General features: G+C 32.6%; 3 protein-coding genes across 5 annotated transcripts in view; 1 reads left to right on the top strand and 2 right to left on the bottom strand.

Annotated features, from left to right (window-relative positions):
- Nucleotides 1-275: 275 nt before the first annotated feature.
- Nucleotides 276-5,697, bottom strand: LOC145731385 (lysozyme-like). The gene is made up of 3 exons (XM_081983151.1): nt 5,533-5,697; nt 1,045-1,304; nt 276-564 (listed from the first exon to the last, which is right to left on the bottom strand). Exons 1-3 carry the CDS (start codon nt 5,579-5,581, stop codon nt 430-432), a joined length of 444 nt encoding a protein of 147 aa, XP_081839277.1. The 5' UTR covers nt 5,582-5,697; the 3' UTR covers nt 276-429.
- A 761-nt stretch (nt 5,698-6,458) lies between these two features.
- Nucleotides 6,459-27,515, bottom strand: part of LOC145731346 (uncharacterized) — a 29,684-nt gene continuing 8,627 nt past the window's right edge. The window contains exons 3-8 of one of the 2 annotated variants that reach the window (XR_014178793.1): nt 10,774-10,836; nt 10,534-10,695; nt 10,193-10,428; nt 9,532-9,663; nt 7,712-9,366; nt 6,459-7,677 (exon numbers count right to left, since the gene is read on the bottom strand). Coding sequence is in view for 1 of the 2 variants with exons in the window: in XM_081983097.1 (XP_081839223.1) it covers nt 9,063-9,366; nt 9,532-9,663; nt 10,193-10,428; nt 10,534-10,695; nt 10,774-10,836 (897 nt within the window). In the remaining variant the exon portion in view is untranslated. Of the gene's footprint in view, nt 9,367-9,531; nt 9,664-10,192; nt 10,429-10,533; nt 10,696-10,773; nt 10,837-27,515 lie in introns of both variants that reach the window. The other variant, XM_081983097.1, reaches the window with a different exon arrangement.
- Nucleotides 12,812-26,539, top strand: LOC145731329 (pancreatic triacylglycerol lipase). 2 transcript variants are annotated; one of them, XM_081983060.1, is made up of 7 exons: nt 12,812-13,011; nt 13,548-13,933; nt 21,064-21,315; nt 21,371-21,661; nt 21,717-21,902; nt 25,519-25,669; nt 26,337-26,539. In XM_081983060.1, the coding sequence occupies exons 2-7, from the start codon at nt 13,753-13,755 to the stop codon at nt 26,437-26,439; spliced, it is 1,164 nt and encodes a 387-aa protein (XP_081839186.1). In that variant the 5' UTR covers nt 12,812-13,011; nt 13,548-13,752; the 3' UTR covers nt 26,440-26,539. The 2 variants fall into 2 exon arrangements, with proteins under 2 accessions (XP_081839186.1, XP_081839196.1); XM_081983070.1 differs by lacking the exon at nt 12,812-13,011 and adding an exon at nt 13,474-13,492.

The following is a 27,515-nucleotide window of genomic DNA, read 5'->3' as shown; positions in this document are numbered from 1 at the left end:
CACTTTTTTGATAATTCTTCAAATAACGGAACTGCGGTCAGTTGAAATTAACTAAGAAACTTTTTCGTGTCTAGGAGAGACAAACCATCATCAGAGTCTACCTTAAAAGTTTTTCTTCATTTTTTGTCTTAACAGGTTTTGTAATTGTTGTTCTCGTCTTGTTACCCTTTGATTTTCCATAAATAATTTTAAATTTTACATGATGAAACATGTTTTACCTTAATTTCACCATTTTGTTTATTATTGAAGACAATGCTAAATAAAACTATAAGTAATCCTACTAAAAAAATACACTTTATTTCAGTACAACCGTACAATAAGGATTTTACATACAAAGCAGACGAAACACTATAACATGAATTGTTATATCTTGTCAAGTGTACAGAATCTTTTGCAATTTCTCGATAATTTTAAGTCTTATTATTGATCTTAACCAACGATAAGTTTACACTGTCGGTATCTCTCGCCGTAGGGTTCTGGCAGTGGTCCTTTACATCCGTATCCTCCAAGGGTGTGGATGGCAGCGAAATCGTCACAGTCGATTTTACCGTCAGTGTTACAGTCCTATAATAATAAAAAATACTATAATAGTTTGTAAAGTTTATCAATAATGATAACTTTTGCTCTTTGAAGATGAAGAAAATTCAAGAATGAAGAATGACAGTAATTGAATTTTTACGCCAACTCCACTTTGCAGGCACCAAAAATTTTAAACAGAAAAATTGGTGATGAAGATCAACAGGAAATTCCCAGAATAAATAAGTATTTCAGGTTCTTATTAATAAAGAGAGTAAAAGAAAATTATAATATACACATATACACTTTTAAATTTAAATCTCTTTGGAGCGAGCAAAGCAAATGAGACGGCATGACAGTTGACAGACAGTTGGTCAAATTATGGTTTTGCCAAATTACGTCATCGTGACTTTACATCCGCTATACTTGAGGGAAGCCTATAGTTTGTTGTAAATAGTTATGTCACATGAACAAACTATGACTACTCCCTAATCAACTTCAAAGCATTTTTAGATAACTTTTTCTTACTTGTTGGAATTTGCTCATATATCCCTGGACGCACAAAGCTGCACAATAAGTGTCTCCGGCACAATGGGCGTAGGCTGTAGGAGAATCGGGTGATTCGCCCCCTACAGTCGGTTTACCAGCATCAGACCAGTAAGCCCATGTGATCCTAAAGGGTCCGCACACGTCTCCTGTACAAACGTTGGTAGTGTTGCATCCGGAAATTGCTTCGCAGATACAACCAAGACATTGTTGCGTTACTGGCAGGTCATCAGCGAAAATGGCTGAAATTAACACAAGAAGATTAACATTAATACAACAAAATAAGTCGCTACATTTAAATTTTTCCGCGAAAAACAAATAGAAATTCCTAATCTCACAAATAGTTAAAACCAAAAATAGTGTTCAAAATACGAAAGTTTCCAATTTTGCCCAACCCTATAACAAACCAGTAGTAAGAAGAGAGAACAATTAGAAATCAGCGGGGTAGACAAAGAGAGGCGACACAATTGTCCATTTGTTCTATCAAATATTAATTCTGTCACTAACTGTCCAACTACGTCACATCCGCTTCGGCAGACTGACACGTGTCACTTACAAACTTGGTCGCCATCTATGTCTATCCCATTGATTTCTAATGGTTCTCTCTTCTTACCACTGGTTTTCTATGTATAATTTTGAATTTTTTTAATTATAACAGTTTTTATTAGTGTTTTAAGGATTTCATCGGTTGTTGTCTGCTTTGTGTTGTTGACAATTTGGTACTACATTAGGAAAATAGTCAATTTGGCAACACTATGTTAAATGGTCAGTTTGACAACGTAGCTGAAATGTTAATACTAAAAAAGTGGAAATAAGATAAATTATTTATTCGAAAATCAATGGTAAAAAGAGAGAACCCCTGGTGGTCACTGAGTGTCACTGGTTAAGTGGTGTGGATGTGGCGTCGGTGCTCCACCGTCAAATGATGTCATATCTGCTCTGACAAACTGACATGACAGTCAGTTGACCATGTTTGAAGAGTGCATTTATTAGTAATGTAAACTATTTTCTTTACCATTGATATTGAATGAATAATTTTGAATTTTCCACACCTTTCTATACATTTCCGGCTGCTTGAATAAAATAACGTTTGTTTTTATGATATTTTATAACTCTTAAGCCAAATACAGGATATTGTTTATTGAATAATTTATTGTAGTGACGTCATAATTTTTTTCAGTAACTAGTTTATAACAAAAACAGCTTATGATTTTGTCTAGACTTTCTTATTAAAACTGTAACAACTTTTGTAATGATTCATTCATTGAACTTTTAAGCGTATCCGCTTCATTTCTATAGGAATTAGTAAACAATGGTATTTTTTTGAGTTAATGTCCCACCTACTTAGGCGACACCATATACGTTATACCATAATTGGACAGTGCGATATGATGAGGCATTTTTCTTGACAAAACGTGTAGTGATCTCACGACATCAGCATTTTGCTCCTAATACGCGACACACACGTATTATCCTTCAGCAAGGTGAAATCATTTATACTTGTTCGAAAAAGAAATTTTTGTTGTATTTCAGAAGGTCGAGATTAATCACGTGGACGTTGAATAACCCAATACAAATAGAAATCTTTCTTATGTTGTACCTACTAGTAACAGATTTTTCCAATTTTCTGGTCAATTACAAGGATTGCTGTCTAAATCTCCCATGATTTTGACTACCTCTACACTCAAGAAAAAAATAAATCCTGTCAGGGTTTTATTTAATGTCAGGGTTATGTGTATGTTTAGTGGATTGTTGTTGAAAAATCACACTTAACCTTTGTGAGAGAATATCAGGATATTAAATTCTTGATCGATGATGATTTGAAATAGGAACTGATTGTATAAATATCAAGAGTTTGGTTATTTTTTCCATAAGGTAATGATCAAATCATCCATCATGAAAAAAAATTTTTGAATATTTTTAAAAAGTCTAATAAAATTTAATTTAAATTATGAATATACTGAAAACAGTCTAAGAATTTAAATATGTTATATCCTATAATAATCCGTTTAATTAATATTACTTGCTTTAGAAAATATTTATTTATCTTAATTAAAACAAGTTAGGAAAATTGCAGGATATTTGCATCATATTCTACATTTAGACCTTTCAAGTAATATGAATTTACTATAATGAGCAGAATTTGCGTAAATCTCAGCACAGTGAGTATGATTGGTCAAAAAAAGTAGCTTTTAGCTTGAAAAATGCATTTAAAAATCATCTATGTGTCCCAAATTCGGAGTTTTGGTTCAAAGATATTTTTCAAAAATATGAACTTATAGTTATAAATGTTTAGAATTTTTTTTATTCTTTGTATGTTGTTATTCCAACACTTTTATGATTTATATTGGATTTGATTGCCATATCTACTTCTTTCTGAAAACAGCAAATACGAAAAAATGCACAAGTATCTAAATAGGACAAGGATTTCAAATTCTTAGAAAGAAAATATCTGTGGCGTATCGCAAAAAAGTTCTGGAGGTCACAAAGTGCCACTATTACTAAATAAACAAATCAAAGGTTGTCATGTCTAAAAATATATAACAACAATTTAACTATGTTCCAGATTTCAAGTAAATATCTCATAAACCTTGGGAGCTCAGCAAGGAGATTTAGACAATTCAGTGAACTTTAACACCCTATATGTTAGTACATACCGCAAAATTTTTTTAAGCAACTTAATACTATTTTTGTTTAACACATTTTGTTTTACTTTTGATCCTAATCCTGTACATTTTCCGTTTAATAACCTGATTTATATTTGTTCTGTCAACAGAGATTACACAAACATCAGTAATGCAGTATTTGGTTAAACTTTTGTTTAAACTAATTATTACAGCCTTTAAAAACTGAAAATACTTTACATATTTAAAATATCATAGTTATTGAACTGATTTTGTAAAAAACACTACGTTGGGTGCATAAAGGTTCAATAAATGTCGAAAGAATCGATGGTGGTTTCTAAAAACCTTAATTTTCTTACAGAAACATTTGAAAAATGTGGAAACATATCATCATTATAAGTTTAAAATAGATTACCAAATTATATTAATAAACTATAATCGAAAATTTATTTTAATGGAAAAAGTCCACCATTTTCTAGTAAAAAGATAAAAACCAACCAGTTGTAGTAATAATAAGAAATAAACTAAACCTGTGTTCACGGATATAATACGAAAATATTGTTCTACTTATACTGAACAATAAATAAAATTTAACTTGATAAAATACCAATTTTTCTTATGCTGAAAGTTAAAAATCCCACGTTGGGCACCAAATTTAAAGAACTTTTTAATACAAATTTGACGTTTGGCGCCAGAACCTTGGTTTTCTTGTATTGGAAGTTGGAAAATGTAAAAACTCACGTTGGACTCCAAAATTTCACTTATTTGGTAGAAAATCCATGTTAGACACCAAAATTAAATTGATTTTGAAAAAAAAAATTGATCGGGTTCCAAAATTGTGCAAAACTACGCTGGACGCAAAATTAAACAAAAAAGAATTTAAATGTTGGGGTACCACTCTGGTTTGGTTTTACCTTAATTTTCTTGCACTGACATTTGACAAATGTGTTAGAAATAAAACCTTTTGGATGCCATATTTGAATTGAAATTGTAGAGAAACCTACGTTAAGCGTTAAATTTTAATGAATTTGTAAAAAAAAATCTCGTTGGACCCCAAAATTTAAATGATATTACTAAAAAACCCATTGTCGGATGCCAAAATTTTATTTATTTTATAGAATTTGGCTCACGTATAGTAACTTCTATTTTAGTTGCAGAAAAGCTGCTTTGAAGTTATGTACCATACACCCTGTATATTGTATTAATAATAATTGTATATTAATCCAGAAAAGCGACTAAAAGACCTATAATAATGGAAAAAATTGCAGTCCTTGACAGTTTTATTGACCCTGTTGCAGCGAAACTGAACTTGTATCCCAACTTAAAAAGTGCCCAAACTGCAAACGACTACCAACATAAAAACGACCTTATTAGCATATAAAACACTTTGCAAATAAGTCAACGGCATCCAAAGTATCCAATATACACAGGGGTCAAACCCTGCCATGATTCTCTTATATAGGAGTTTAGGATGAAACCAGTTTGTTTTAGGAAAAAATCTTTACACTTGCTTTTTTTTAACCAAATTAATTCTAACTTTTCGTTTGGGTTCAGTATTTATAACGGTAACATAACATAACAGGAAACAGGTGAATTAATGAGGTTTTTATGTGTCCGTAGAAAGTGTGTAATTTTACGTTATTTGATAGATTTTTTCTAGAATATCCCTGTCGGCCTTAACACATTGCAAAGTTCTTTTACAATTTACAACGTTAATTGATGGAGAGGTTATAAATGTTACTTCATTGCCGAATGGTAAAACTTGAACAATACACGCATCAATTAGATAACTTATGTTGACCTTAAAAATGTTTAATAATAATTATTAAAATGTATGATTAATTACCTGCCAGGAAGCTGATAGCGACGACGGCACCAAGAGAAAATCTGATCATGTTTGCGGATTAAAAGATGTTGAGAAACACTTCACGAAGTCTGTCTTGATACTGACCGTTCCGTGCGAAATGACCAACGTATGGTGGTCTGGTTCGAAATATATGCAAGCCACTGGCGGAACCAGATTACTGCTTGGGTTGGAGCTTCCAAGTACCCAAGATCAACTTGAACTTGATTTGACGACAAGGACCTGACGAAACCACAGAAATTCCGGTGGTTCTTATGACAATAGTTTATTATGTTAATTTTTAAACAGGTCTGACTAATAGTTGTTTGATCAAAAACAAAACAATATTAGTTTGATGATGAATCAGTTTGGTTTAAATAAACAAAACTTAAATCAGAAAAGTACTTAGATAACAAAATGTAGTCTAGAAGAATTTGAAAATCTAACTGGTTCTAGCAGGTAATGATAACTTTTTCATGATCTTTTACGATCTAGTTGTGTGTTAGATAGCAAATAAAAAATGCGATTTTATGGTATAATAACACTGATAAGTTGATGGTACTGTTTGGTTTCTACAGGGCTTCAAACTTAAGAATAAAGCAAAATTAGGCATTTTTCCAATTAATCCTAATTCACTTTTTAATTTGATAAATAAGATCGTTTGTTCAAATTTTTTTCCAGCAGAACTTAACTTCCTAAACACAAATGACGGTTGACGTATGGTTAAAATTGATAATAGACATACGTCCACATACGTGGCACATGTCCCTTTCTACGTCACAGACATTTAGTTTACCAAATAAGTAGGGTTTCTACGTACTTTTTTTTTCTATTTCAGTTTCTCATTCTTTTTTGTCTATTAATGCCAATCTCTCTTTTGCACGTATTGATATCATTTTTGGTCAGATAAAGGTAATAAAATACAACGGTGATTTTAAAGGCTTTATTTTAACACTCGTTAACGAGGTAGAGGTATACAAAATAAAATCGCTCTCTACTACATTTTACAAACAAGTTTTAATTTGTATGCCTTTTCAATATAATTCTTCTACATTAATACCTATAAACCCTACCAATCTATCAAAACTTTTTTAGTTAAAATTCTAGGAAACGACTCAGATATGCATGATCTAGATTAATTTTCACTTTAACTTTTATGTAAAATTGTAAACGTTTATAACCCAACTACTTTGCTACTCTATAATAGCATTTAAAGTTTTTGTACATTAATGCTAAATCCACATGCGATTGATCACAGTAAGTAGTTTGTGATTGGTCAAAAAAGCAGCTTTCAGCTTGCTGCTTTTTCTTGACCAATCACAGTGCTGCGATTTTTGCAAATGCCGCACCACGTGGACTTACCATCAATAATGACCATTTAAACTTCATCATTTCTTTTTAGTATACAGGTATACAGAAATTTGAAAATTATACATAGGAAACCCATGATAAGAATAGAAAAATATTAGAAATCAATGTTCTAGCTATGTGGAGTGGATCAGTGGGACATAACAGATGTGACGTCATTTGACAGTTGGTAACAAGATTTTAAACAAACTTCTTGATAAAGTGGTCACGTGGGCAACTGTCGAATGACGTGACACGTAAAAAGTTTATCTATCTTTATCTAGAAAATTGATTTGTACTAGTTATCTCTTCTTATCATAAAGGTTCCTGTGTGTAAATTTTTAAATTTCTATTCTTTCATAAGGCGGTAAAAATTCCTAAAAGTATAAAGCTTTATTTTATACCACAACTCGGTTGAATTTTAATTACGGATGACTCATTATTTATTAGGTGGATATTTCCTTTGATATTCGGCTTAATTGAAAAAGGTTTAAAAAGCAAAATTACCCTCAACCTTGAAAATATCAGATCCCAAATGTAATAATAATGATTATAAAATAACACTCAAATTGTTACCTAAAAAATTTCTTTTAAATAAGATAATTACTTGTCTTCTTGCCATTGTATTTTTGTGAACAAAAAAAGTGACAAAAAAATACAATTAAATTGTAATCTTCTTTGTTTTTATAAGAAACTATTAATTTTGTATACGTTTAGTACCCTGACAAAGCCAAAATGAAGATGAGTTGCTAAAGCTCATTTACTGTAATTTGACAGTTGGTCACAAGATATCAAATTAGACTTTCGTGAAAGTGATCATGTGACCGACTGTCACATATATTTCAAAAACAGACTGGGACATGCCCCTTATAAAGTTTTTCTCCATCTTTGTCTAGGGAACTAATTTCCTCTTCTTCTGAACTTACCATTGATTTCTTATGGCAAATTTTGAAATTTGTATAAAATTTTCTGAATGTCAAAAATGTATTTTACATTTATTGATAGCAAAAGAAATAATGCAGTCAAATCGGATACTCATTTATAGAAAACTCTGTCTTTATAACAAAATTAAAAATATTTTGAAAGTTGAAGACAATCACAATCAAGTCACTATATAATTAAAACTTTTACATTAAACCCAATAAAGTAGAATATATCCATATAATAATTTGCAATGTGACACTAAAATATACAATTACAAGAAAAAGTATTTTAACATCGTGTACTATTGTCTTTAACTCTCTAGGCTATTAATTAATTTTTACAGGGTGGTTCAGCAATAAGCTCTTAATCATAATTTCTATATCACTTAGTTCTTAATCACCCTGTAACAATAACATGAGTATTAAAATTATTCTTATGCTTCCTAAGTTTCCTTAAAAATTGCTTTAAAACCTTTTAAATTGTATTTTGACCATCATTTATACATATAGCAGAGTCCAAGGTTTATTCGGTGGTACTAATGTGTTCTTAATTGACAAGGATTTCTTTTAGTCGTTTTTAATTAGGTTTTGTTTTGATTTTAACTGGATGGTTAGTACCAATTTTGTTTTTATTACTAATCTCAACCTAACAACCCCACACAGCAAATGGTAAGTTAGCAACGTCTTTTTTTTCCAAAAAAAGCTAAAAAGTTTACAAAAATAAAGTTGTAATGCAAGAGTGAGTAGAGTCATACAGGGTGTCCCAACGGTAAGTGGGTTATCTTATTAAAAATTACATAAAAACACAATTTAGAATCAATTAATTGTATACACAGGGTGATTTTTTAAATTATTTATACACTATACTTTGATTTCACATAAAATTCTAAAAACGTCATAAAATAGGTTGTGTGTTACCTTGATAAATATAAGCATTTAAAGCAGTATTCTCAATAAAACAAGCGTGTTTTATCGTTTTGAAGATATTTAGAATGTTAGAAAATTAATTTTAAACGCGCACGGACAGTCTGGTGAACACTAAACCTGAGAAGAACTTATTACAACTTGATTGCTTCAGGTTTCCTTACCTTTCCCCTCTGTGTGCTACCAATTATTAACCTACAATTATTATTACAAGTACAAATTTAACAACCCTTACAACAAGCTATACTAACTACTGGAATGTCAACAAGCGCTTAATTTTTTCTGGGAGACTCTAGATTAGTTTTTGCTACATTTTACGTATAAAAATTTGACTTTTTTTCACTTAATCCCTTTTTTGCCTTTATTGGTGATACCCCGAAACAATCCGGGGCCTTTCTCTTTTAGTTCCATATTTTTCTCCATAATTTCGTTTTTCTTATTGTCAATTTTCTCTTCGGTTTTCCGATCGTCCCGCCACCATCTCCTCCAGTCGTCTGAGACTTTATTGCCTGGCCCTTCTATCTCGTCCAGACATTGTTCGGTAAAGTCTTCGTCTTCTTGAGGCAGTTTTTTGTATTTGTGCTTTCCGGTCGATTTTCCGGCAAAGGGCATTTCCAGTTGAGTCACAATTTTTTGGGCGCATCTGAAATTATGTTGGATGAGTACTAGAGTTGGAAAAAAAGTTTTATAATTTTTATGAATAATGATAAGTATTGTCTGAACAAACAGCTTTGCCATTAAAATTGACCAAATTACAATTAACCAATTTTTTACTGTATTCTATTATTAATAAACAGTTATAACATACCTAATTCTAGTGGAGACCGGGGGTACACTGTGTAAAGGACTTGATTCTCGTATAGGAGGCAGTCGATTGATATGGTTTTTTTCAGGTCTGCAATAATCCTTCAGTGTGTATTTCATGTCTTGTGCTTGCGACCTAAAAATAATTAAATTATTAAAAACAAAATATATTATTAAATTCAAACATTAGCGATCAAAAGAAAGCTGATTTTAGTGGTTCTAGTTATAGTAAAGTGTGGTTCCTCCACCAAATCATGGTTAATTGTGGATTTACCTCAAATTTTGTTTTTTCTTTTTAAGCCGTAATCTATGCGCAATAAAAATTGGTAACAAAATTTGTGAATACCTAATGTTCACATTTAAATGAAATAAACATTAAGTCGTTTCATATAGTCTGCCGTTTGGTTATTGATTCTGAACTGTTTCAAATACGGGTGGGATGCAGATGATCCAAATCAGTTTGAGAACATCACTTCCTGGTGTCTAATTCTTGAAAGCAAGGAACCGAATTCTCAAGAAAAGTGTTGATAGAATGTGATAGAAGAAGGTGACAATAGCGGGTTCCTGTCACATTCTACAGGTTTTTTTCTTGATAATTTCAATTTTCCTGAACGGTACAAAATCATGAACTCAAATAAAGCTATTCCATGCAAAACCTTTCTGACCTTCGTATTGCCCCAGCAGGTTGTCGGGGATAAGCGCCCCCAATGCAATGTCCTCCACAGCACTTGTTCATGCCGTGGCCGTGACCTTTTGGAAGCCCACCTTCGGAAGAACAGGAACTGGAAGAAATTGACGATGTTCGACTGCTCACACTGTACAAGCTGTCTGAAGGCGGTACCGACGAGTCCCGTGACGTCATCGAGTAGCCGGAAACGGAAGAGGGAATTTTTGGAACAGTCTGAAAGATTACACTAAAATACTGGTAGTCTTTTAAATAAAGCAAAAACGAGTTAGTAAAGTAACATTCTACTTTGTAAATTTACCAAGAAGAACAAAGCAATACCTTTAATCTCAATATTTTGGCTCGGCAGACTACACATCTGAGTGGAAGAAGTCTTTGGGATACCGCAATTTGAATAGTTTTCACGAAGCATTTTCTGCATACCACCTGGTGTTCGCATGGTGACGTTTGCATTGTCGCTTTGGCATGAATGCATATTACGCACTGCAACATCAAATTGAAATTATTTTGTTCAAGGAATGTCTCATAATAAATTAGTAGTTTTTCTAGTGATATATTTACCTCTTCTTCTCTGCATGAAGCTAGTTCGGGTTCGTTTTCTTCTAGTTTAGAGAGGAGTTTTTCCTGAAACAAATCAGTACATTTTTAAATCGATTTTCGATAGGTAAAATTACATTTTATACTGGAAGCAGTTTTTCAATGTAAATTACACAATTACTGGAAGTTTTTAACAATTTTACAGAGTAATCTAGTGATTACTACATTTGAACCAATGTTGTATTATGTATTTGTAAATCGTCAAAATCTGATGATAAAAGTTACATATTTATGACCTGCCAAATAAAACGCTGGTGTATTTTTCTAAATTAGTGTTCAGTCTTTTGTTTTTCGTTTCAAATATTCTCGATAACATAAATCCTAAAAATTCGAAATCTTCAACACTAAAATGACATTGACAAATAGAGAGAGAATTTTGTCAGTATCTGTTTTCTGTGTAACTCTAAAAGTCCACATTTTGTCATCTATACGATTTTGTCATAATGTAGTATTTGTAAAAGTAAACTTGAAAAATTGAAAGTTTTTCCAAAACCAGAAAATTGTATGTAAAAATTGTTCAAAGTGGTTCGAAACGTGACAAACTTAAAAAACCCAGTACTTTTGGACCAAAAACCACATTGTTGGCTTTCGTAGTGTTTCCTTTTAGTTTCTACGAAAATCGACAGTTTGAAATTTAAGATACTACACTTTGAGCCTTGATAACTTAATTATTTGACACTATCCAAAAAGCATTGAGGTTGTCAGATAGTCTAAAGTTAGGGCTTTTCACCGTTTGATTCTTGAGGGCGATATAATCGGTTTAGTTACGAAAAAAGCTGGGAAAAAAGTTTGCGTCAGTTTTGCATTGTTTTTGTCATATTTTCAAAACCGTACAAAAATTTGACGGCCGATATGTTAGATTGTCATTAAATTTCACAAGTTTTGCCTAATTTAAACGAATTTGTAACTTTAATTGTTTAAAGTAGCATTCACATAACATGCAGTGCATTTGTACTGTTAATGGTAAGTGCACTGCAAGAAGTAGACAAATTACACAATGAACTCAAAATTAAAATTAGAAAATAGGAATCAGGTTAGAATTTCAGAAACACAAGACATAAACGTCATACTAATAATAGTAACCATCGTCTAGACTTCGACTATTTGTTTCAAAAAAGATAATTAGGTACAAACTAAACAGACATTCATAAACAAATACAAAAAAAAGTTAATTGTCAACCAAAATACGCATGTGTCAAAAGTCTGAAATGGCTCTCTTTATTGGTTGCTTGTATTAAGATGGCAAAACTTAAGCGTAAAAGCTAAAAGCTAGATAGGTTTTGCACTACTATTAAGTTATTAATTCCACAGTATACAAGTATGAACAGTACATTAGTTTATAATGTACCTAACTTTTAGCAGTACACATACCGTACCGTTGCAATAACCATAAAGTTTATGTGAATGATGCTTAGGTCTGTTCGCAGACACAAACATCTCCAAACGGTTTCCAACTGGATATTTAAAAGCACATTTTACACAGCAGTTGGTTGTCAAAGAAATTTAATTAATAAAGCAGCTTTAAGAACTAAAGAAAAATTTTATGTCAAATTTATATTCATCAAACTTGCTGTTTTGTCGGTTACCAAGACTTAAAAACGAAATTAACTGATGTAGCACATCTACAGGAAGTTTAAATATTTCATTTTTTAGAGGTCCCACAAAGCTTTAATTTCAGCAAAAACGACAAATATATTTATGGTTTAAATTTACTTGAAATTGGCCACTATCTCATTTTTTTACCATCCTCTTGTATATAAAACACTTGAAATGGACATTTTCACAATTGTTGATTTTCTCATTTTATCTAATCAAAAACATACCGACCATGGCTGATGGTGACCTTGCTTAACGACACACCCGGTATACGAACCGATTGATGGCAATTTTCATCCGCAGACCTTTGAACAAATTAACAACAATTTTCCCTTATTATCGATAATACATTTCTGATTCGCTTTTATTCAGTTGCAATTAAAAGAATACAGTAAACGTGCGTGTGGTTTGTGTCTCTCAAATTCCGGTACCGCACAACCGGTTTCACTTGGTACCACAATTGCCGAATAAGTATAATTATGTATTATTAAATAAAATGTTGTCTAACTAATTTGAAGAATCATACTCTGTTGTGCTGAACAGCATTGACACAATTACACCGTATAATTACATACGGTAGGTTGTATGTGTACGTACTCCTTTGATGTAAGTGTCATTTAGTTATTCGGTGTAGATTGGAATTTTAATTGGATATTTTTCAAACTTTTCAATCAGTCAAACTTGATTGTTAGGGTAAAAGCCAAAAAATGACCATGAAAACCACCTACCTTGCCGGAAGACACCTACAAAAAAATTAACAGTGACCGTTTACTTTTGCGGTGTTTACATTTTGTGAATTCCGGATGACATTGCTTTAACACAATTATTAGCCATAAAACTGTTTAACACTTAAGAGTACCAGGTCATTTCATTGCTTGTCCTACCCAAAACTTGCAAATACGTCCTTCATTAAAGGTTAAAAAAATTACCAAAACCTCACATAAAAGCTATTTTTTAGTTCTCAACTTACTTTTGTTAATCTTGACTTAACTTTACCGTAAAGCACACACCATGAATGGAAAACTAAGCTTCCTTCTTAATACAAACTAGAAGTTGACCTTCGTAAGGTCGCCAGCTTCCAGTGCATGTATCACCTTAATTTGAAAGTGAAGATCATTTTAAGGAAATATATATTTTTTTAGATTAGTTGCAATCATAGAACACTCGGTACACCTCCACTCAGTCTGTTCAATTCAAAACGTCCGGTATATAATTAATGATTCGACGAAGAAACTTGTTTAATCCGCCTGTTTTCCGGACATGTTGACGACCTAAAGTGGACACAAACAAGCATCAAAATAGAGAATGAGTCAATAAGCACCGACTGAAGCAAAGTGCCGTTTAATTATGAATTTGGTGTCGTTTTTAATTAGTACCGGGATTAATTTGTTGTATATACCATTTCCGGACAGTACCAGCGAACCTGCGACAGGAAGAAGAGTGCGTAGTGAACAAGATGCCATATCAATGTTTCCTTTTAACATATTGAGAAACACACCGGCTTGTTTAACCAGATCAGTATTGTTTGGTAAGTACCACCAGAAGGTGAGTTATTTATTAATTTACTATTTGTATTAGACAATTTTTTCAAACATGACGAAACATATTAAAATTACCAGACAAAGATATATCAGGTGTTTAGTGAGTTATTCTGAAGAAAAAGTTTGGTGCAACTACTTTAGAAAAACACCCTGTACGATAAAGTGTCATTATCATTTCAATCAAAATTAGTATGGTATACCAAAAACCAAACAAAACTAGGTCGACGTCATAAACATAAAAATTTGCATTTATAATATAAAAAAAAATTAAAATATAAAAATATTAGAATCTTCCAGAAACTTTTTTTAAATTCGTTAGATGCTTTTAAAATTAATTATCTTCTTAGAAGTCTCTAAAGTCACTAGATTTATTGAAATCTTATTTTGAGCAAAAGGTTTCTGCATACATTACAAATTTGCTAGAAATGTTGTAATGTATCCAGAAGGCATTGTCAAAATATCAGTCTTCTATAGAATGGTCTTGGAAATGCCAAATAAAACCGTTAAAAACTTGCTGAAGGCTCCTAATAATGTTTTCAAACTCTCAGAGGTGTCCAAAATCAATTTGCGAGATGTCTCTAGAATTATTGTAATATTACCAAATTCCTCTAAAATCTAATCTCTAAATTTTAATATTTGGTAATTTAATATTTTCCAGTTTCCTCTGAAATTATTGTGATAAACTAGAGGAATTTAAAATCACTTAAAAAATGTCACAGATCTCAAGAATTATTAAAAGTAGATTCCTAATATCATTTTCAAAATATCGGAAGCCTCTAAAAACATTCTAAGAAACTTTCCACAATTTGAAAACGCCAAAGGATCCTAAAACTATATGGGATATGCCAGAGGCTGCCAGAACCATTATAAAGTTGCCACAGTCATACAGAAACTTTAATTTAATATTTGCCTGATAGCTAGAGTAATTATTGTGGCTTCTAAAATCACTTTGGAAATGTCAGAAGGCTCTAGAATCATTAGAAAGTTGCCAAAGGCTTTTAAAATCAATTTCGAAATGTTAAAAATCATTCCTAGTATCCCTTTTTACTGGCCAGATACCTCTAGATTTATTTGAAATGCCCAAAGGCTCTAAAAGTAGTTTGGATATGCAACTAAAAGTAAAAACTTTATAATTTGTCAGATGTCTAGAGAATTATTTTGAACATGCCAAATTCCTCTAGAATCATTATAAAGCTGTCAAACGCCTTTAAAATCATTTTTAAAAAGTCTTCTTGCACATAAACATTTTTTTACACAAAACACACGACTCTTGTCAAATACTACTAAAGATTCAGAGAGAAAAACTGAGATTCAGCTATACAGGTGTGTGGTAAAACTAAAACTGGCCATAGGGAAATGTAATTAACAGAGTAACATAGATAATTGAATGCTTGAGACAATGACAAAAAATCTAAAAAAAGTCCAAGTAGTGTCAGTAGTTGTCAAACGTCTCTTTCAATTTGTCTACTAGATTATTACTAAAAACTGACCTAAAAAACATGTTTCCATTGGGAATGCCAATAATCCCTCGAACCACCAATAAAAATCCGAATCGGATTAAGGTAGAAAATGAATTGGGACACAAGTGGAGTTTGCACACTAAATTAAAGTTTAAATAAAGTCAACAATAGTGATAAAATTTATACAATTTCTAGGGTAATTTGTGAGCAATTTCCATGCATACAGACTCATTAGAAGTCGTGAAACAAACAGTTCACGTAGTACAGATAAAACGGCAAGCGGACGAATCAAATTACCCAGTCAAGCGACCCTGCAACCCCCCTAATTTGAGGGTGTGTCAAAGTCTGAAATCATGCTAAATAAAGGACGTCACGTCAAGCTAGACCCACGTTATCGGATTTGTACGGATCACTAACTAACAACCCAAAACTCGAAATTGGTTCGGAAATTGGATTTTCCACTATTATAGTTTCTCGTAAATAAGTTCAATACGCTTTTAGTTGGCCCAAAACTTGAGGTAAAGTACAGCAGTTACTTGAAAATTTAATAGGAAATATGCAGCCTTCGTGATATATTCGGTTTTGGTGAAATGTATAAGGGGGAAGTCGGACTGGGTTTGGGAAAAAATATTCATTTCCTACTTTTTTCTGGAGGCCATAATACATCACAACGATAAAATCTGCCAAGTTTTTGCGAGGTTGAAAGGTGATCGACTGGTTTTAACCGTTTGCATTCCACGAGGTTACAGTTATAATGAGAGTGGTAACATCTGTCGAAAATTACTACCATATCTCGGATTTTTAGCAGTTCAAATGACGATTTTTTTAATGGTAAAATGAAAAAAAAAACTTTCAAGAAATGTGAAAAATCGTTGTAAAATCACACTTTCAATATCAAGAACACTTCTAAACTCTTTACATTTCAGTCAATATTAAGGCAGAAAATCGCACTAAATGATGCTCCAGTATCAAAATAAATACAAACAAAGTGGCTGATAAGGATAGTAGACAAATGTTCAGAACCTCTTTTAAAATTCACCACCAAATTTGACCTAAATCGATGTTTTGCAGTAGTATCTTTCACAATTATGGGCTTAATCAGCTTACTTTATTAATATTTACAGTTTTAGTGAAAACAAAACTCAGATATTCAATCAGACCAAATATTTATTAATTAAGTTGTTATCTGCCTGACATGTATCGGGTGGGAATTCAGACACCCATCTTCACAGGCTTAACTAGATCACTAGTCTGCTGGCTGTCATTCTACAAGGGGGGACAGCTGAACAACCCAGATGTACTTAAGGTGGTTGTTGGTCAAAATATCTACTGGGCAAGTATTCAAACTAAAAACTAATAAAAGAGTAGGTCAATTTGAAACGAGGTAAATGTAGTTAATGGTAACTGATTTAAATCACACAACACAACCTACATACCAATGTTGACATATCGTTGAAAAGCCCATATTATTGGCTATCCAGGGAGGTATTAAAGTTCTAGAGAAGTATGCCAAATAAGCCAGTTATTTAGGATTGAACGACATCACGTCTCCGACTAGAATTGAAATGCCTCTAACGTTTTAAAGCGCCAAACTGAAATCAATGAAGTAGCATACAAGGTGGTTCCTTCTACTGTTGCACATATACAGGGTGGTCATGTCGTGACAAATGTCTCGTATAGGTGATAGGATCTTGCTGAAAAACGGATTTCAACAGTAACACCAAAAGTGCTTTTGTTTTTGTGAAAAAATATCATCAATTGTTGTTTGTCTCCGAATGCCCTTATGGTAGTTTGTGATTGGTTAAGAAAATGTAGCTGAGAGCTACTTTTTTGGACCAATCACAAACTATTTGCTAGGGATGTGCATAAGGCAGGTAAGCATTATATTCGAAATGGCACACTATTAAACGTTCCTGAATGGCACACTATTGAAAATACCTGAAATATGCAAATAAGGGACAAGGCCTTGTATAGTCAAATTTTTACCCTTTGAGAATGACGTCAAGCAGGTGAAAAAACACGCATGTCTGGAATTAGATCACAAATTTTAACCTACAAATGCTTTGAAAAATGAGTGATCATGAGAGTTTCAGTTGACATCTGGAAACTGTTTCTTTTCGTACTTGAAAAAAAGCAGCATATTTAGAATTAGCATTTGGGCCTTCTCATTGTAGCACAGCATTTTTATACCTTTGATATTCGTTAAAATCAAAGTGACAGTAAATGTCAACGTTTTCAATTTGACAGGACGACAAAATTAACAACGTGCCTTTTTTGCTAAAATTGTTTATTTCACATGTTTGATATGCGAGAAACAAAGATGTAAAAAGATGACGTCATTCTCAAAAGGTAAAAATCCAACTATATGTATTTTCATGTAGCTAATATACCTATGTCAGGCTTGTGCCTTCGTATATACCCCGTTATGACAAGATATGCCTGGTATACAGGATGGTCCAGTTTTAAATGTCAATAATTCACCAATCCATAGCCAACTAAAAAATAAGTTGACATTCATTATGTCATTTTCCTGAAAAGTGCTTCCTAAGGAAAATACAGTCCTTCAAATTTCTGTTTAAAAAATCGTTTTTTTTGTCATAACTATCAGACCGTTGGAGCAATATTGATCAAATTTGGAACAAGCACTTTATTACACGTTATTACGGTCAAAGACCCAAAACTAACCCAACCCAACTTAAAAATTGTCTTGGAAACAGAAAATTCACTTAAGAAGTTTAAAAAATATTATTGTAGCCAGTTTTCATAGTTTCCAGACAAACTAAAAGACTTTAGTTTTGAAAACTGAATTAGAAAAGATAAAAATTTCAGAAGCTTAAAAATTGTGTTTGTAACCAGTTTTCATGCAAATCGAGAGACTTTAATACTAAAAATTGACTTGTAGACATAAAAACTACTTTTTCAATAATTTTTTACTACAAATTCATACATTTAAACCTTAAAAATTGACTTGAATCCCAAAATGTGACTGAACTAATGAAAAGTGACATCAGAAGCTTAAAATTTGCATTTGAAGTAAGTTTTCATAATTTGAAGACAAATTTCAATATTTTAGTCTTGAAAATAGTTTTAGATGCAGGACATTGACATTAGATTCATGAAAATTGTCTTGAAAACTAACTTTTTGTGCTTTTTACTTTGCTTTTGATTTTCTTCGAATTCTGGACTAGTTTTAGTGCTTCAAAACTGCTTTCAGCTTGGAAAATCGAGTTTCAAGACTATCTTTACCAAGTTATTGACATAGCAAACTTAAAAAACAATTTTTACATTCTTCATAGACTTAAAATGGCATTCCAAACTTTGTCACTATTAAATCGACTTCTAGACACCTCAGTGCTAAAAATTCGGGTATTTCTTAATAAACTAGACTGTTTTCAGTGCCTCAAATCGAGTTTCAAGACTATCTTTACAAAGTTTTTGACTTATCAGGCCTAAAAGCCAGTGTGTCCACTGACTATAGTCTTGAAAATGTTATTTCAAGCTTCTTCACTATTAAATTGACTTCTACACTCATAGGTGCAATAAATTGTAGCATCTCTAAGAAATTCAGACTGTTTTTAATGCTTTTTAAGACTGAAAAATCGAGTTTAAAACTATTTCCAAAAGTCAAGTTTCTTCAGTAATAAAAGTAAAAAATTCTGGTACCAAATGCTACAATAATAGTCTTGAGAACTAATTTTTAGAAATAAAATAGTCCGAAAATTTAATTTACTTCTAGACTTGTTGTCCAGTCCAGAAAATTGAGTTGTACACCAATTAAAGTCTTGAAAATATACTTTTGGACTCCCTTTAGTCCTAGTAAAGTCAGTTCTAGCATTAAAAGTCAACTTTTATATTATTTTTAGTAGTAAAAAATGAGTTTCATGCACAATACAGTCTTTGTCTTGATTTCCGGACTTTTTTTAGTTCTTGAATGCCAGTTTCAGACACTCAACCAGGATGGCAGTCTGAGAAAGCGAATCATAAGACCATTCCTAGTAGTAAAAAAGTTTTTAGACTATTCAGTACAAATTTGGACTTTCACAAGTCTTGGATGTTCAGTTTTAAAATATAAAACGATTTTTTAAATTGAAATTTGGAGGACTGTGTCTTCCTTAGAAAACGTTTTTCAGAAAAATGAAATAATGCAAGTCAACTTATTTTTTGATTAGCTATCAAATGGTGAATTATTGACACTTAAAACTGGACCACCCTGTATATCCAGTATATAGTGTGCCCTGTATTTTATATTTTAAAAAACTAAACATAATAATGGTTCGTGCACACTGTGCTGTACAGGGTGCTGCATTTTCGATGGTTTTACGGGGTTCAGAGAAAACGGTAATAGATAGAAAAAAAGTAGCATACGTGTTCCGATCTCATTTTCTGAGCTGAGATGACTGGCGAAGAGTGGGCTGCGCAAACTTCTTTTGTTTCAAAGATACGGGGGGTTTTTGAAAATTGGTCATTTTGGAACATCCTCTGTATTTCATTTGCTATTATAGTTATCAAAAAAGGAAAAACGGTTTCCGGTAGAAGTTTTGACGTAGAATCCAATGGCGTAGTCAGTTTTTTTCTATTACGTTTAGTTTCTGACATATGACACTAAGTTATATTTTTTTAAATGGAACACCCATATATTTTTAGTTCATTTAATTCTGTTTATTTTTACCTTTTCATCGGTGTATTACAACATATAAGTTTGTAGAGGTTAATCCTGTTATTTAAAAAAAAAGATCTTTGCTAAGCTAAAAAAAGGCCAATATCTAAAATACCAAACAAAATCGGAAATCATATAAGCTAACACATCAGAAAATTAAATATTTTTAATAAATCTTATTAAAAATCTAAGTTACAAACAGTTCTGCCGTCACTTTAATAAGAAAAGTGGCCATTTCTATTTTCTTCTATTTTTAAGGTAGAAGTTAAAAAAACTGTTTATAAACGACATGTAACATGTTAATATGAATATAGCCAAATTTGGTTTCGACTGTGGGTATTTTTATACATATTATTTAGCACTTTTTTATTAAGGAAACGCTTTTTTTCTAATTACGAAAATTAACGTTTACAAACTTATATGTTTTAATACACCGTTGAAATAGTAAAAATCAACAGAATTAAATGACCTAAAAATATATAGGGTGTTCCATTTAAAAAAATATAACTTAGTGTCATATGTCAGAAACTAAACGTAATAGAAAAAAACTGACTACGCCATTGGATTCTACGTCAAAACTTCTACCGGAAACCGTTTTTCCTTTTTTGATAACTTTAATAGCAAATGAAATACAGAGGATGTTCCAAAATGACCAATTTTCAAAAACCCCCCGTATCTTTGAAACAAAAGAAGTTTGCGCAGCCCACTCTTCGCCAGTCATCTCAGCTCAGAAAATGAGATCGGAACACGTATGCTACTTTTTTTCTATCTATTACCGTTTTCTCTGTACCCCGTAAAACCATCGAAAATGCAGCACCCTGTACAACCCCCAGAGTCACATTTAACGACCATACGCTTTAAAAGGCTTGACATTTTCAGTCGTAAAACACGTTCTAAATTTACTCCACTAGAACTGAAAAGGTCAAAGCCCTAAGGCGACTTTTCGAAGCGACAACTCTCCAAAACTCCCGATTTTATTCTAAAGAATTTCCAATTTCAGGCGACAACGAATTAAAAGTAACTACGATACCTCGAGGGTATTGTTCCAACTGCTGTCCCGTTAAAATCCCGCGGGACATTAAATTCGTCCTGTATAACAAGATGCATGCTAAAAACGGCATCGCAATTTCTCCCTTTAGACGAAAAGGGGCGGCGAGGAAAGCGGGAGTGAACCCCCATTGGAAAACCGTAATTTTCATTCACGGATTTTCCGAGTTGAGCCCTGGGGATAGCGGCACCACTATAGTGGATGGTAACAGTTCCTCAGAGTTTATTAAGTTGAAATACTAAAGCTGTGAGGATTTTAGCGTACTTATCTAGAAGAGAGGATTATAATGTAATTTTACTGGATTGGAGTAATTTGACCTCATTTCCCTGGTACAGGACAGCGGCTCAAAACGTCAAACTAGTAGGAAGACTTTTGAAAAACTTTATCAAATTATTCCATCAGAGCGGAGAAATTCCGGTGCACAGTTTGCACGTAATCGGATTCAGTTTGGGATGTCATGTTGCATCGATAGCTGGAAAGGCCTTGACTGATATTCGCATACCGAGAATCACGGCACTGGATCCGGCATATCCAGAATTCCAATCGCCAGGTAACATGCTGGGTGGGTTTTCCAGATGATTACAATTTCTGGCTGGGTGTTTCAGATGGCGGGGAGAGATTATCCGAGACGGACGCGGACTACGTTGACGTCATTCACACAGATGCGGGGGTTTTTGGGATTCCAGACCCGATTGGCCACGCTGACTTTTACCCGAATGGGGGCAGAGCCCTACAGCCCGGTTGCCAGCCCGGTTATCTGGCCCGGCATCAGGAAACTGTGGAACAAGTTTGTATGAATGATTTTTTTTGTTTTTCAAAAATTGATGGAAATTCACTAGAATTCTGGCTTTCTCTTTTCAAAGAATTAAATCAGTTTCACGAAAGAACTACATAAAAGCAAACTGGTTATAATTATCTTAGTGGAAAAGGGATTGATTGTCTTTGACAGTCTGAAATCAATCAAATCGGATAAATGTACCGTTGTGTCTTCGAATTAAAATTAAATTCTCGAAATTAGCAGCTGCATTCTGAATATTTATGGTCTCTTTCAAAAATTACTTTTTTTTTGGAAATTGCTTCAAAATTTGGATAATTCGGCATTTCCGTCTTTTTTGGGATTTCGGCTAGTGTAGAAAGCTTAAAATGTTTGTCTTAAACTGCTATTTAATCTTCTGCTAACCCCAGCATGATTGAACATATACAAGATGTCCAAAAAACGAAAGGAACAAAACAGTCAAATTTGAAACTAACGCTCTCTGCCAGTTGTGACTACGTTTACCCGGTTCTAAGCAGGTGAAAACCTAGTCACTGGTTGCAGAAAATTATTCTGTACATTTTTGGTACCATGCAACATTTTCGTGACTGTAACCGCTTCCGAGATATTGAACTTGTTTATTTTTTTTTTGGAAATTACATCCAAATTTTAAAAATATGGAATCCCCGATTTCTATGCTCTGCCAGTTGTGCAAAATTTTCGCCGTTCGAAAATTATAACCGTTTTCGAGATATTTAACTGAACTACTTTTTCGCCTCGTAATAACCTCAATACGGTTGAACGTATACAGGGGGTGTCCAAAAAACAAAATAAAAAACAGACAAAACCTAACGCTCTGCCAGTTGTGATAGCGTTTACACGATGCTAAGTAGGTGTAAATTAAGTCCACTGGTACATTTTTGTCCTCTTGGAATATTTCCGTAACTGTTTTTGATACATATTCGAATTTTTTACTATTTTTATCAATTCCGTTAAAATTTTGAAAATTTCGTTTTTCCGCTATTTTTGGGGTTTCAGCGACCGGAAAAAGCTCAAAATGTTTGCCTTGAATTGCTCTTTCACCCCGTGCTAACCACAACACAATTGAGTATATACAAGGTGTCCAAATAACAAAAAGAAAAACATGGAGAACAAAAGACGAAATGGTTGCCGCTATAAGTAGTATAATTTTATGGGATGCGGTTTAAAAAGAAAAACATCAGTCAAAATATTATTCAACTTAATACAAAGATAAACTGGTGAAGAAGAAACCAGCACCAGATACAGTATCTGGAGTAAAAAACTCCAAAATGGATAAAATAATGGGCAACAGCACAATTTTCTTCAGTCATTCAGAAGCTAGAAGATATGACTTCAGTTGTAGAAGACATCAGCTTTATCCTTTATACAAAAAGAAGATAAATAAGGGGAGCAGTCCTTTTTAATCAATAGAATAATTTACTTTAATTTTGGCTCATACCTATTTTTATGAGTTGCATTCTAGCTCAAAGGAGGATCATATAACTTAACAAATTGTATGAAATATGAATCAGGTTATTGGGTTAAATTAGGTTAGATCACTATTTTTTTGCCATAATTTAATATTGGAAAACTAATTTGGTTTTTCATGAACCGGCATAAACCATCATTATCGTCACTCGTGTGTTATGCATTGTTGTATTAAAATAACACAGCTAATTCCAATTCCTATAAAAAAAAAAACGTTGGAATAATGAAAAAACATCAACCGCTACAAACTCTTCTCTCTGTGAAACTTGCATTTTATATTAAAGGATGCAACAAGAGTAATAGTTCTGCACTAAAGGGAAGATATGCTCCCTGAACCAGAGCTGTCGGTAGTTGAATTACTTTAGTTGGAAAATGTAGTTCAATTAATTTTAAGTAATTGAACTATTGTAATTAGATTACTTTTCAAAAACAATAATTGTAATTGATTTTTCAATTACTCAGCAAGAGTAGTTGTAATTGGTAATTGATTTTTTCGACGACTTACTTTGAAAGTACCTCATGTACGCTTCCATTTAGAAGCAGAAAGGGGTTATTTGCCGCGCGCGAGCAGAAAGAGAGATTTTCTGCTCTAGAGCGGTTTCGCTTTCTACTAACAATCTACTCACCAACTTTTTTCGGCGTTTCCATAACAACGCTTGACATACCTGTTTGAAATAACCACATTCCGTCAAAGTGATTTATCGGTGACAATGAGTTCGAGCGACGAAAATGATGTGAGTTGTCCTTCTAATCCACCCCACAGCAGTCGTCGAAAAAATATCGTCTATATTTCGAGCCAAAAGTACTTTTGCCGCTTTTACATGATTGCAGCGTTCGGCTTCGCCTCAAGCTGCAAATTTCATGTGCAAGCGGCAAATATATACTTTCCGCTCTTAATATAGAATATACTATTACGATTTGTTCTGTAGTTGAACCACTTATTTGAAAGTAGTTGAATTACTTTCAGAATAATTGAATTACTTTCAGAGTAATTGAATTACTCTCAGAGTAATTGAACTACTTTCAGAGTAGTTGAATTACAAATAATGTTAAAGTAATGGAACTACTTGTTTGGGGGGGGGTTCAGAGCGGCGTTTTGGTTGGGTAAATGAAAAAATAGAAAAAAGTTAGAAAGTTGCGATTTTTGCTGCCTGGTGTAGTATTTTGTTCTCTTCATTTTAACATTAAACAACGCTATAGGTTGCATTTAATTTTTTTGAGTTAGGCGGTAAAATAATATTTCATTGTAAAAAGCGCCACCTGTGGACGAAAGAAAACAACCTTAAATAAATATTTATGGAGCATCTAATAGAAAAAAACCTGCTATTTTCAATGGTGCCAAACTTAATGTTCTACGACAAAGGGTTTCGAAGTTATCGCAGTTTTTTTAAAGCAACTTTTGACTTACCCCCACCTCTTTAAGTCAAGAAATGGAGAAAAAAGGTTTTAATCAAAGTTATTGCTAGTAAACGTAGCTTCCGTTTGCAAGTATTTTCAAAGTGCCATTGTATTTGAAATTTTGGAGATATGCACTTTTTTTAAGTTAAAGTTGTTAGTACGCCCTCTTGAGGACATTTCCTGAAACTGAAAATATTTTCTAGCGATTCTTTTGGCCCCTTTTTATAACAAAATTTTTTTTTTCAAAGCTCTACGATTAACCGTTAAGTCAAAAAAGCCGAGTGCCACTCTTATTTGGACACCCTGTACATTTACTACTGCCAATAAATAAATTACTTTTTAGTAGTTCAATTACATTTGAGTAGTTCGATTACATTTGAGTAGTTGAACTACATTTTATCAGTAATTGAATTAATGCCAGTAGTTGAACTACTGTAATTGTCTATTAATTCAACTACTTTAATGAAGTAATTGGTAGTTCAACTACATTTTAAAAACATTGACTAATTGTAATTCAACTACTTTCACGAATTTGAGAGTAGTTGATAATTGTAATTTAATTACTTTTTTTGAGTAATTGCGACAGCTCTGCCCTGAACTAACCATTACCCATTTTCCTGTTGTTTTCTAATAATTCTACAGACAAAATTTAAGTTGCAGGCTTCAATATTTTAATCACGCACCCCAGTTTCCAAATTGTAGACCATAAATTGTCCATTTTATAAATTGATAAAGTGAAATTGCAGTGGCCTGTAGCCATCTGAGGGCATGGCGTCTATACGCGGAATCCGTACGAAATCCAGAAGCTTTTCCCGCCACCCATTGCAGTAATTGGAGCGGTGCTAATAGTGAATGTAATTTTACTATCGACGCTTTTATGGGCTTTGGAAATGGGAGGTAAGCAGCTTTGGTGAAATTGACTATCGATTAACCAGTCAGAACGTATATGAATAGTCGAGGGTATAATGGCAATTTACGAGGGCGAATTACCGGAACTGATTTGCAATTTCAACTTTACTACACAACCCTTGTTATGTTCGGTAATTAATGACTTTAACAGAGATAGTTATTTTTATTATAGTTGGTTCGTGAATTTATAAAATGAAAACTTGCACTTTTAGGCTTTATATTTCCAACAACAGTATACAATAATTGAGTTGGGGCATGATGCTAAAACTATCATTTTTCTAAGTATTATAGTTATTATTTAGCAAAAAGATTAACTAAAAAAACTATACTTTATTTCCTGTTCAAACGTAATTGTGTTGAAAATTACTCATACAAAATCAAGTGTAAGAAGGGAGACTCATTGCAAATCAATGCTATCGACAAAGATGAGACACAAACGTGTGGGTTCTTTAGGGACAATTGTGACGTCATTTGACATGACCAACTGTCAAACTACGTCACAACCGCTCTGCTAACCTGACACAAGCCACTTACGACAGTTTGCCTCATCTGTCTCAATAACATATTGGTTTGGAATGGTTTCACCCACACAGACACTGTCTGAAATATTTTGAATTCTTAATGGTATTAATACATTATACTGTCTTCTTTCCAGAAATACTAAAGGTTTGTTCTATCTACGTACAAATTTGATGTCACCGTATGGTTTGACTGCGCAGGAACAAATTAACGAAGTGGATAGAATTTCTAATATCTGAAAGTGATTGCTACTTAACTTATGCCAGTTTTACAATAAAAGTATTATTTTAGTAATTTATTTGAAGTACTGTGTAAATAAAAATGTTTATTTTATTTAAATGATGCACGTATAGTTATTTGATCTTCCTGTTTATTAAAGCAAAACAATTAAAAAATCATATATTTTAATGGGACATTAATGTACAGGGTGCTGCATTTTCGATGGTTTTACGGGGTACAGAGAAAACGGTAATAGATAGAAAAAAAGTAGCATTCGTGTCCCGATCTCTTTTTCCGAGCTGAGATGACTGGCGAAGAGTGGGCTGCGCAAACTTCTTTTGTTTCAAAGATACGGGGGGTTTTTGAAAATTGGTCATTTTGGAACATCCTCTGTATTTCATTTGCTATTAAAGTTATCAAAAAAGGAAAAACGGTTTCCGGTAGAAGTTTTGACGTAGAATCCAATGGCGTAGTCAGTTTTTTTCTATTACGTTTAGTTTCTGACATATGACACTAAGTTATATTTTTTTAAATGGAACACCCTATATATTTTTAGTTCATTTAATTCTGTTTATTTTTACCTTTTCAACGGTGTATTACAACATATAAGTTTGTAGAGGTTAATCTTGTTATTTTAAAAAAAGGACCTTTGCTAAGCTAAAAAAAGGCCAATATCTAAAATACCAAACAAAATCGGAAATCATATAAGCTAACACATCAGAAAATTAAATATTTTTAATAAATCTTATTAAAAATCTAAGTTACAAACAGTTCTATCGTCACTTTAATAAGAAAAGTGGCCATTTCTATTTTCTTCTATTTTTAAGGTAGAAGTTAAAAAAACTGTTTATAAACGACATGTAACATGTTAATATGAATATAGCCAAATTTGGTTCGACTGTGGGTATTTTTATACATATTATTTAGCACTTTTTTATTAAGAAAACGCTTTTTTTCTAATTACGAAGATTAACGTTTACAAACTTATATGTTTTAATACACTGTTGAAATAGTAAAAATCAACAGAATTAAATGACCTAAAAATATATAGGGTGTTCCATTAAAAAAAATATAACTTAGTGTCATATGTCAGAAA

The sequence above is a fragment of the Ips typographus genome, linkage group LG1 (genome assembly GCF_016097725.1).
Source record: "Ips typographus isolate SLU linkage group LG1, UJ_Ityp_2.0, whole genome shotgun sequence".
Taxonomy (NCBI): domain Eukaryota; kingdom Metazoa; phylum Arthropoda; class Insecta; order Coleoptera; family Curculionidae; genus Ips; species Ips typographus.
The sequence above is the reverse complement of the archived record's forward strand: the minus strand, read 5'-3'. Positions and strand labels throughout refer to the sequence as shown.

What these genes read in the sequence shown, in the direction of transcription:
- LOC145731329 (XM_081983060.1), top strand. Translation starts at nt 13,753, where the DNA reads ATGAATTTGGTGTCGTTTTTAATTAGTACCGGGATTAATTTGTTGTAT. An exon ending in CGGCACCACTATAGTGGATG is followed by an intron (nt 21,316 to 21,370) that starts GTAACAGTTCCT and finishes TGAGGATTTTAG; the next exon opens with CGTACTTATCTAGAAGAGAG. An exon ending in GGAAACTGTGGAACAAGTTT is followed by an intron (nt 21,903 to 25,518) that starts GTATGAATGATT and finishes GTGAAATTGCAG; the next exon opens with TGGCCTGTAGCCATCTGAGG.
- LOC145731385 (XM_081983151.1), bottom strand. Translation starts at nt 5,581, where the DNA reads ATGATCAGATTTTCTCTTGGTGCCGTCGTCGCTATCAGCTTCCTGGCA. An exon ending in CGCTATCAGCTTCCTGGCAG is followed by an intron (nt 1,305 to 5,532) that starts GTAATTAATCAT and finishes TGTTAATTTCAG; the next exon opens with CCATTTTCGCTGATGACCTG. An exon ending in ATATGAGCAAATTCCAACAA is followed by an intron (nt 565 to 1,044) that starts GTAAGAAAAAGT and finishes TTATTATTATAG; the next exon opens with GACTGTAACACTGACGGTAA.